At 42.7% G+C, this 11,753-nt stretch overlaps 1 protein-coding gene across 1 annotated transcript in view; it reads left to right on the top strand.

Moving 5' to 3' along the window:
• The window catches only part of ARK2C (arkadia (RNF111) C-terminal like ring finger ubiquitin ligase 2C), a 4,965-nt gene extending 1,980 nt beyond the window's left edge, over nucleotides 1-2,985 (top strand). Inside the window, exon 3 of the mRNA XM_069077326.1 lies at nucleotides 973-2,985. Within this exon, the coding sequence (XP_068933427.1) occupies nucleotides 973-1,087 (115 nt within the window). The 3' untranslated portion in view covers nucleotides 1,088-2,985. The remainder of the gene's footprint in view (nucleotides 1-972) is intronic.
• Nucleotides 2,986-11,753: the final 8,768 nt, after the last annotated feature.

Here is an 11,753-nt window from a genome sequence, read left to right as displayed (position 1 = left end):
AGACAGAGAGACAGAGAGAGAGACAGAGAGAGAGAGAGAGAGAGAGACAGAGAGAGAGAGAGAGAGATGGAGAGAGAGGGAGGGAGGGAGAGAGAGAGGATGAGAGAGAGAGATCAGAGAAAACTTCCTGGAGGAGCTGCTACTTTGAAGGATAAGTGGGATTTGGACTGGGGGGGCAAACAACAAACATGGAGGTGGAAATATATGTGGCATACTAGCAAGAGAGTGAGAGGGAAATGGACCTGACTAGCTTGGAGGGTCAATATTGGGGAGTAATCAGAGGCTGCAAGGTACTATGAAAAGAAAGTTGCATTGGAAGTCAAGGAATTTGTGTTCAGATTTCAGCCCTGCAGCTGGTGTGACCTTGGGCAAGTCACTTACCCTCTGTGGGCTTCAGTTCCTCATCTGTTATCATCCAACAAGCATTTATTAAACACCTACTATGTGCCAGGCATCTGAAAAATGAGGGGATTGGATGAGACCCTTTAAAATCCCTTCTTGCTCTAAATCTTTTTGTTTCCTTAAATTGGTGCCTTTGGTTTTCATATCACATTCATTTCTGAATGTATATATCCCTCCCTACTCCCCTACTCAGAGAACCTTCCCTTGTAACAAAGATTAAAAAAGAAATGGGAAAAATAACAGTTTAGCACGAGCAAACAGCACACTGAGGGTATCTGGTCAGCTCTAAATCTATGCTCCTAAATTGGAGAGATAGAAGGTGCACTGTTACACCTATGAGAAATATCTAAGTGTTGGGCTGGGCTCAACTGGAGAATCCTTGAGCTTCCTGGACCAAGGCATGGGTGGGATCCCTCTTGTAAGGCTTTCTGGAAGAGACGAGGTCTTGGAAGGGATGGGCAGGGACCTGGCTCTGCACTAGGAGCCCTGATGCTGATTCCTGGAGAGAAAAGTAGGGGTGGGTCCCAGCATGTGCAGCTTTGCCCTAAATCAAGTGCGTCTATGCCACAGGCGGACTCAGGAACGTGTGTCCGTTCACCCTCACCGGCTGCATCCAGGCTTTGACTTCAGCCATCAACTACAGACGCCTCAGCCCAGGTATTTGGCTGAGGGCACCGACTGGTGAGTCTCCTGGGCATCCTGTGTCTACCTCCTCTCACTGTCCGGGGAGCACAGATGGGGTATGGGCAGCTGGGAATATGTAAGTGAGTGGGGGAGGTGGGAAAAAATTCTTGCTTGTACTGATTCCATCCTTTCCCCCTTTAATTTGAGCAGGACACAAGACCTTCTTCCTCATCTATTTACCCTCCAAATGCCCCTTCTGCCTCTGTCTAACTTTCCAAAGGCTAGATAGCAAAACAATAACTGCTTACTGATTTGACTGTTTACTGTCCGTTCTATGTCTAGGTCTGTGCTGTGGACTGTGGGAGAAACTAGCAAAGGGTCCCTGGACCTGGCTAGCTCCTACAGAGCTTACAGTCTAGTGGTAGTGGGGACAGGAAATGCATAAATAGCAAAAAAGACCACAGTATAAAAGATGTAATAAGGTGCTGCATGGTTACTGCCGAAAGAGTGGAACCGATGCCAGGAACTTTGGTTTGAATTCTAGCCTGGATTTGTACTAGCCATGTGAGCCTGGGCAAGTCATTGAATGTCTCTGAATCTCAGTTTCTTCTGTCAAATTGGAATGATGATACAAATCCATATAGTTGTTGTGAGAGAAGATACTTTGGAAGCTCTATGGAAACATGAATTATCATCATTTGTAGAACGGTCACAATAGTTCTTATGGAAGAGAATCTTATGGGAGGAGTCCTGAACTTGGAGTCTTCCTTGAGTCTTATCCTGTCGAGGTATAGGACCCCTTATTCAGGTCTTGGTAGCAGTTATGACTGGCCACCAAGTTGGTTCTCCTTCCTATCTCAAGAAGCTTAGTACCTTGCTCACAGTCTTACCCCCACCCCCAATTTCTGTTGTTATCAAGATTCATGACATTGCTTCAAACATCTTGACTTCTCATTTCACCAATCCTCTCAACTCTCCCAACATTTACCTTTACTCTGCTACATAACCACAGAAAAGAATGGTTACACCCTTGATCTTTCCATCATCCGTGAGTATTCCCCTTCCAGGACCAAGCATTCTGAAATTCCTAAATCCTACCATAATCTTTCATTATTCTATCTTTCCTTAGGCTTTACTTCTCTCAAACCTATTCTTCATCCATACTCTGACTTCCAGCTCCATCCCTCAATGTTGTTCTAGCACATCATATCAGGTCTTACTTTCCTGCCTTCCCAACACTCATCCATCAGCCCATTCAGTTGTACACTGCTATTCTCCAATTTCTTGCTTCTTCTCCCTATCACTGCTTATATCTTGTCAAACCCTAACCCAAGATTACCTTCACTACTCATCTCCACCAAGCCTAGTTCTCTTTGCAGTTTTGATCCATCCTTCCTCCATACTCCAGTCTCTTCTGGCAGATTGCTTCCACAGTCATCCCCTCTCTCACTCTCTAATCTTTAAACTCTGTTTATCTACTGCCCTCTTCTCTGCTATGTGCAAATAATGATGTCTCACCCATCCTTAAAAAAAAATCCTATATCTCCTCTCTCACAAACAAATCCTAAAATAAAAAATGCTTACCTTCCTCACTTCCATTTCCTCTCCTCTTATTTACTTCCCACTCTTGCAATCTGGTCTCTAGCTTTTGCAACAATAATCAAATCAGTATTGCTGCTCCTAGAAAAGACATGCCAATCCATTGTCCTATGGCTACATTCACCATCCCAGTGACTCCTCAAAGCAAACTGATCCTCCCTGGCCAGCACCCCCTTATATGTGTTGTTATCCCTTATTAGAGAATGTAAACTCCTTGAATTTAGAGAGTATCTGTATCTCTGCATTTGTATTCTGATCACTTAGCACAGAGCCTGGTACATTGTAAGTGTTTAATAAATAATTTTTTATTCATTCATTCATTCACTCACTCACAAATAATGAAACTAATACTACTCACTCCAAAGTTACCGATATTTCTTTTAAAAATATTTATTAATGTCTTTTGTTTTTATATAACCTTCATCTCCTAATATATTCCTCTCCTCTCATTTACCCAATGAGCCATCCTTTGTAAGAAAGAATAAAGAGAAAGGAAAAAAAGGTTAGCAACACTGACACAACAGAATTTGATATTTTGTTTTCCACACCTATAGCTGCCAAACACTTGAAAGAAGGAAGGAACATTTTCTCATCTCTTTTCTGGGGCCAGATTTGGTCATTATAATTATATGGTGATCACTTCATTTTTTTTCTTCTTTCCATTCGATTTTGGATTCTCAGTGATCTCTTAATTGCTCAGTCATATGGTCTTGTTTGTCTTGTTTGACAACCCATCCTCAATGTCCTCTCCTCTCCTGGTTGTCCAGTGTCTTTTCAGTCTCCACCCTCTGTTTCCCATCTCCTAACTGTGTCTGGACTTCAAGACTCCATCCTGAGACCTCTTCTTTTCTCCCTCTGTGACTGTCTTCATGATCTCATGATCTTCCAAGGGTTCAGTGTTCATCTCCAGGCCAGTAACTCCCAGGTCTATATATTGAGCCTTACAGTCTTGCATCACCAACAGGCTTTTAGACAATTTCAAATATATGTTCCACAGATCTCAAATTCAAAATGTGTACTAACATGTCAACAGTACTCATTATCTTTCCCTCTGAACCTGCCCCTCTTTCTAACTTTTCTGATTCTGTAGAGAGTAACATCATCCTTCTGGTTGCCCAGGCTTGAAATCTAGTCTTCCTCAATCCTTCACACTTCTTCATCTCCTATGTCCTAATCAATTGCCAAGTCTTGTCCTTTCTACTGCTGCAGCATCTCTTGTATCCACCCCTTTCTCTCCACCATACCACTTTAGTTCAGGACCTCAACATCTTTTGCCCGGACCGTGGCAATTGCTTCCTAATTGATTTTCTAGCTAGGGTTCTCTCTTCACTACAATCTATCCTTCACAAACTGCCAAGGCAATGTTCCTAAAGCTTAAGTCTGAGAATGTTAATCATTTCATCTAAAAACTCCAGTGGCTTCCTACTGCCTCTAGGGTAAAATATAGATTCCTCTGTCATTCAAAGCCCTTCATGTTCTGACTCCAACCTTCCTTAACAGCGTTATTCAACTTTATTCTCCTTTGTGCATCCTGTAAAGCAGCTAGGTGATGCTATAGCGTTCTGCGCCTGGAGTCAGGCAAACTCTTCTTCCTGAGTTCAAATCTGGCTTCAGACACTTCCTAACCATGTTAGCCTGGGCAAGTCACTTAACCCTGTTGGCTACAGTTTTTTCTTCCATAAAATGAGATAGAGAAGGAGATGGTCAACTACTCAGTATCTTTATCAAGAAAATCCCCAAAGGGATCATGAAGAGACAGTCAGGACTGAAAAACAACTGAACAACATCAATGTGTTCTATGTTCTAAGTCAAATTATCTCAGCTGCCTTTCCTTATACATGACTACAAATTGCCTGACCATGTGCTTTTGTATAGGCTGAACCTCATGCCTGGAATGCACTACCTTCTCATCATTGCTCTTCAAATCCCACGTTCAGGTGCCGCTTCTTACATGAAGCCTTCCAGGATAAGGCTGCTGCTTGCCTCCCTCTCTCTCCTCATCCTTTACTTTGTAGGTAGTTTGTATTAACTAATATGCAGGGTTGTAATGGATTCAGTTCTGGCTTCAGAATCTATTGTTAAATTTTCAGTGTGAACATTTATGCCTCAGAACCTGGCAAAGTCTACAAGACAGGGTTTTGGTGATTCCCCCCCACCCTTCCTGCCATTGTCTAGATTTAAGTGATGGAGAAAATGTTAATAATACAGTTTAAAAATAATAGTGTATGAATAGAGGGTTGTTTCTTTTTTAGAGCCCTGTTACTTGTTTATATGTATTCATATTGTTTTCTCCAAAAGAACATAAATTCCTTGAAGGCAGGGAGTGTGTCACTTTTTGTCTTGTTTCCCTAGTGCCCAGCACAATCCCTGGCAAGAAAACACTTTATAAATACTTGATGATTCATGGATTTATTAAATCAGGAAGGTCTGAATCTCTAATCCTGCCTCTGAAACTGAATGTCTAGTATAGTGCCTGGCACTCAATTAGTATTTGTTGAATTGAATCTGTAACTGTAAGACCTTGGACAAGTGACTCAACCTTTCTTAGGCTCAGTTTCCTCATCTGTGCAATGGGAATAATAATTTCTGTAGTATCTACTTCAGAGGGATGTTGTGAGGCCCAGCTGGTATAATGTATATACAAAGCCCTATGCAAGCCTTCAAGGGCTCTGCAAATGCCAGCCACCTGCTTAACAGGTTGTTGTGAGGCAAGTCTGAAGCTCTAAGTGCTACGTAAACATAACAATTACTGTTGTTGTTGTTGTGATTATTAGCTATTGGATCTACAAGAAAGGAGAGATCACTATGGGCTGGGGTGATCAGGGAATATTCATTGGAAGAATTAATACTTAAGGTGGACCTCAGAGGATAGATGGGATTTAATTAGACTTACATTCCAGGTAAGGGCAAAGATTTGGAAAGAAGAATGCATAAGGCACTTTCTGGAGACCGGAACACTAGTCTGACTGGAGTAAAGAGCTCATCTCATTGTCTAGTGTGAAATGAAGCCAGAATGAGAGATTGAGGCTGGACCTCACGGGCTTCAAAAGCCAGGTTGGGTTCATCCTGTGTGATATGAGTAGCTGCTGAAATTTCCAATAGCTTAGTTTATACAGAAGTCCTATCACTTCATGCCTTTGGAAATATAATCTCCCCTCATTAATTTGGTCTAGTTTGTAAGAGAGGTCTGTCTTAACTTGGAGACAAATCTGAATGAACAAATATTTAACCAAGACCAATAACCAATTGGGTTATTATGTAGTTACTTACTTGAACTGGCCTAACCAGGTATTGTCAAGGAAGGGTCCTTTGGGGGTATCATTTAATAATAGATAAGAACAACTTACATGTAAAATTCAAATTATTGGCATCTAAGTGGAATATTTACATTTACAGAGGACAGTGACATAGTGGAGAAAAAGCTGACCTTGGACTCTTTCTCCTGACACCTTGGCTAGGAGGCTGAGTCTGAGTTGTCCAGGCAACCCAAAGAGCCTTTAAATTGCCCCCAAAGTGGAGCTGTATTAGTAGGGGAGATTACTCTCTAGTAGCTCCCCATACAGTTAAAATCACAGGTCTGGACCAAAAGGGAAATGGAATGTTGAAAACAGTTGATTCTCTTAAAGTAGGGTAGATATGCCTCTTACGATCTTATTTCCATTATTTATTAACCAAGCTAGTCCTTTTTTAAAAATCTAGATAAAGTAAAGGTCAACTTCATCCCAACATTTTCTGAGTTGGTAATTGTCTGGATTAATGAGGTTTTACTACAGATCAAGTCCTTTCTCTCTGAAATATATCTATGAAATAATGCTGTTTTATATATAACTATATATATATAACTATATATATATATATAAAACAAATACACTAGGGGGGGACACTGACCTATAGTTTAACTATGAAATAATGCTGTTAAACTATAGGTCAGTGCCCCCCCCCCCGTATTATTTTTTAGCAAAAGGCATAAAAAATATGTATATAAATCCATATTCGACCATTTAGTACCTATGTCACCTGTGTGACCCTGGAAAAACTACTTAACCTTCTCTAGGTCTCAATTTCTTCTTCTATAAAATGAGGATTTTGTACTAGTGGTTTCTATGGTTCTTCCAACTCTTAAGTCCTGTGGCCTAAAAAGAAAGTTCTATTAGCCTATTTGTGCAGTTAGGTGGTCTAGTGGACACAGTGCTAGGCCTGGTGTCAGGAAGATGCATCTTCCCAAGTTCAAATCTAGTCTTAGACATTTCCTAGTTGTGTGACTCTGGGCAAGTCACTTAACCCTGTTTGCCTCAGTTTCCTCATCTGTAAAATGAGCTGGAGAAGGAAATGGAAAACCATTCCAGTATCTCTGACAAGAAAACCCCAAATGGGGTCACGAAGAGTCAGGGGTGACTGCACAACACCAACAGCATGACCTAAATGTAGCCCAGAGACCTGACCAATGCCTCTCAGCACAGATCTTGAGGGAGATCTCCTTGTTCTGCATTTTGCTTCCTGTACTTGCTCCCTACTGTTTTGCTTCTTTTGCCAAGGCTGGTCCCAATTTTCAGTCAGCTTCAGAAGTTTCCAGAAGAAGAGAACAGCTATCCCTCCTCCTGAGTAATTATCTCTGCACCAGCAAATCCTAGCACAGTGGTGATGAGGGGGTTTTGTAATTATGATAAAGCTAACTACGTTGCACCATCTTCTTCCTTCTGAGAAATTTCTTCAGCCAGGAGACCTTGAATCTGCTCATTGGATTAGAGAAGGAGATGCCGATGGAGGGGCCCATCTCCTCATTCCACAAGGAGCCCCTGGGACAGAAGGAGGCAGGAGGAAGGGGAGGGATGTGTCAGGAGGTTTGGATTATTTCTCAGGAGGCATCTGAGGTGGTGGACTTCAGAGACCAAATAGAGAGTTCGAAATCTTGCCTGTTGCCAGCCCCTAGTGTCTGAAACCACAGTCACTGAGTTAGTGTCTGAGGCTGGCTAGTTTTTCTTCACCATTAGGGGAAAGCTTATATTAGTCCTGGAACTTCTCAGTGACTCCTGGGGTGAAGGTGGAGACCTCAGGGTTTAGGGGTGAACACTGGTAACAAAAAAACTGGAAGAGTTTCCAGATAGGTTTCTCTTCCCCTCCCAAACAAATCCGTAATGCCTTGGTTAATATCTAATCCCAGTCAGATTGAGAGGCAGGTTGATTTAGGGAAAAGGGATTGAGAGAACTGATTTTGCATTCAGAGGACCTAGGATCAAATCCTGTCTCTGATACAGGGAACTTCACCCTCTTAGACCCCAGGGTCTTCATCCAAGAAGAGGAGATGGAACTAGGTAGCCTTTGAAGTTCCTTCTTCCTCTAGATTTATGAATATAGAAACCTAACAATATTCTAGTACTGTTCCCAAACTAATCATCAAGGAACAGTAGAAGGAGTCAAGGGCTCTGATATGGAGTCTCAACTTTGCTTTTTTTTTGTCCCCCTTAACAACTTGTGTGGCCTAAGGCAAGTCACTTTACCTGTGGGACTCAGTTTCCCCATATGTAATTTGAAGGGGTTGACTTAAATGATCCCTTCCAACTATACGTTAAAGAATTCCAAGGGTTGAGCTGAATTCTGGAATGGTCGGTTCATAATGAGTAATTGGAAGCTCAGCACACTTGGGGACATATCCATACCCCTGAAGGTGACACTGGGGATTCTTCCCCAGCCAGTCTCTTGGAGACAGAATCATGGGCTGGAGGGGGACCATGGGACTCACCCAAGGGAGCCATTCCAAGGTCATCATAGCTGTTAGCAAGGGAACAGAGCCTGCTCCAAGTGTCACAGACATGCCCCAGCACCTAATTATAGGCTAACTGATTTGTGATATTTAAATGACAAGATCTGATGGAGTGCAATCGAATCCTTGCAGTAATGAACTGCATTATAACCATGTTCTTCTGCAGTGATAAAAATAATGACAAAGTGAGTTCTAATAGATGGGGCTGGCTCTGGGGAAAAAATTGGGAAGCTTCAGGCATCCAGGGCCCGAATGTTCTTCCCCTTCAGACCCTGTCTTTAGGAAAAGTTCTCCTAGGCAGTGATTTAGGACTCACTCTACTTACTTGAGGTTTAGTGGTTAGAACATGGGACTACAAGTCAGGAAAACCTGGGTCTGAATTCCCCCAGGGATACTTACTATGTGATGCTGAGCAACTCCTGTAATTTCTCTGGGCCTCAGTCTCCTCATTAAAATGAGGAGATTGGACTCAAGGACCTCTAATGTCTCTTCTGTCTCTAAATTTATAATCCTACGATACAATATTCCCTGGTGAGAAGAGTATAGGTGTATGTGTGTGTGGGTGTGTGGGTGTGTAAGTATATGCTAGGGGAAAGTGTGTATATAACAAGGGTAAGGCAGTCAGGGATTTGACCCAGGAATAGAGGCAGCGTGGTACAGGGGAAAGAGCATTTTGAGTCAGGACTTGAATTCAAATCCCAGTTCTGCTGTTTTCTCTCTGGGTGCCTTTGACTAAGTTACTTCTGTGTGCATCTCAGTTCCCTCCCCTATAGAATGAGGAGATTGGACCAGATGATCCCTAAGCTCCCTTCCGGATCTAAATCTGTGATCCTGTAATTTGGGTGGGAGGTTGTTATTGTTCAGTCAAGTCCAGCTCTTCATGACCCCAATTTTGGGGGTTTTCTCTGCAAAGATATTGGAACGGTTTGCCGTTTCCTTCTCTAGCTCATTTTTACAGATGAGGAACTGAGACCAACAGGGTTAAGTGACTTGTCCAGGGTCACACAGCTAGGAAGTGTCTGACACCAGATTTGAACTCAGGAAGATGAGTCTTCCTGATTCCAAGTCCAGTACTCTGCAATATACCACTTCAGTGCCTGGGTAGAGGGTGGGGAATGCTGAATTTAGAGGGTTGGAATTCTTTTAGGAATAATAGAGATGAGCACCTAGTTAGCAAGAATACTTAGTGAAAGTGGAGTGACTTCCTTCTCTGCCTAGGAGAAGGCCTCACACCATTGCCTCAGGCTCTCTCTGCCCCCTTATGGGTGGGGTCCCTTTTTCACCTCAACTGAGGGCATGCTTCATGCTGGTTTCCTTCTTTAGAATAGAAGTGCACTCTCTGTCCCCTCTGTCTCCTTCCTCTTCCCTTCCTTCCCTTCCCTTTCCTCCTTTGTCTTCTTGTACAAAATGACTAATATGGAAATGTTTTACATGACTGTACATATATAATCTATTTCAGATTGCTTACTATCTCAGGGAAGGGAGAAGGAAGGAGGGAAGGATAGAATTTGGACCTCAAAATTAAAAAACAAACAAACCCCAAATGTTAAAAATTAATTTAACATGATTGGGAGGAAAAATAAATATTAAAAACAATAACAACAACAAAAAGAATAGAAGCTCCTTGAGAGCTGGGCTGGTTCTCCCTTTGTTATGACATTTTCATATTAAGGCTAGTCACTTCGCCAGTCACTGGGCTAGGTGCTGAAAATGTCATAACAAAGGGAGAACGTAGGTCCTTAATATGCATGGGTTGAGTGTCTGATTGATTGGTTTGTGGTACTGGCCTCAGACATTACAGTCCCTCATTCCAATCCTAGGACTTTATTCTTCCAGGGTTAGGGTGCAGAGGATGTGGGACCTGGGGCGTAGCTGCTGGAAGCAGATGCTTTGAATCTTCCTGGTTAGATCTCATAGACAGGTTCTTCTGTGTTGATTTCAGGAGAAGGGGCATGAGAAAGCCCTATGCCACCCCCATTCCCCCAGTTCTTGCTGGTGGATGCCTGATATTCCACTGCCAGGGGATATTGCTTATTACCCCAGTTAGAGATTAGATTTAAAAAGTAAACCTGACATTCCCTAAGCAACTGAAGGTGTTGCATGTGTCTGGCAGTGGAGGGGTGAGGTGGGGTACTCCATTGTATTGGGTCTGGAGCTGGGGGGAGGGGAGAGAGGAGATTGCAATTTTCATTCACACTAAGGAAGGAAGCGTTGTGGTACACTAGAAAGAACAATGGTTTTGGAGGCAAAAAAAAAAAAAAACCCTGAGTTCAAATCCCAGCCCTGCCATTTACTACCTGGGTGATAGGCAAGTCATCTTCCCTGTCTGGATCTCAGTTTCCTCATCTGATAGAGGAGGAGATTGGACTAGATTATTTCTAAGGTTTCTTCCATCCTTATATTCTATGATAACAATGAACTGATACCAGAACTACTTCTGAGAATAGTATTTGAAAAGGAGGTTCAAGACATTGTATACTTATAGTGTGTAAGTGCAGGAGGAGGCATGCAAGGGTTCTGGGTTCAAATTCTGCATCAGATATTTACTAGCTATGTGTATTACAAGTAAGTCAGCTAACCTTTCTGGGCCTCATTTTATAGTGATATTACTATGCCAGGCAGGAAGAGGAGATTTTCTTATAAACCCACTGACACAGGATAATTGAACCATAAGATTCTGTGTCTTCATTTTGCCAACTAGGAAACTGAGACCCAGAGAGGTTAAGTGAGTTGTCTGAGATCATACAGGTAGCGGAACTGGGATTTGATCCCAGGTTTCCCAACTTCAATTCCAGTGTGTTTTCCACTCTACTGTGCTGGATAAATGCCCTTGAACCTTGGGCAGGCACATCTTCCAGGACTGGGGTCTGAGAAGGGGCCAAAGAGGGCGTGAGAATGGAAGGCAAGGCTTCCTCAATATCTTTGTATGAGACCATCCATTTCTTTCTTTTTTTTTTTTTAAAGCAATTGGGGTTAAGTAACTTGCTCAAGGTTACACAGCCAGTTATTTCTGGGTGTGGTGCTGAGTATCTGAGCCTGGATTTGATCCAGGTCATCCTGACACTGGAGCCGGTGCTCTTACTCGCTGAGCCACTGTGATAGTAATGGCAATTAAAGATTCCCCTGTATTGGCTTGGTTTTCAAATTGATTGTGTTAAAACCCAGAGTTTGTTAATCCCACCTGTGGGATGGGCTTGTTGATGTGAAAAGAAAGTCCCGAACTGGGAGGAGCTGGTGATGTAGATTTGGAGAGACACTAGAGAGAGGTGGAAGATCTTTTTTGGAAGCAGCACCTCGTGGAGAGAGAGAGAGACTAAGAGGATTGCTGGTGGCCGCTTTGAATTGCCCTGGACTTTTGAGACCTGCC

Source organism: Petaurus breviceps, unplaced genomic scaffold, assembly GCF_028583685.1.
Source record: "Petaurus breviceps papuanus isolate PSGF00001 unplaced genomic scaffold, PetGlider_PUasm1.0 151, whole genome shotgun sequence".
NCBI lineage: Eukaryota > Metazoa > Chordata > Mammalia > Diprotodontia > Petauridae > Petaurus > Petaurus breviceps.
This window is presented reverse-complemented; position numbering and strand designations above follow the sequence as displayed.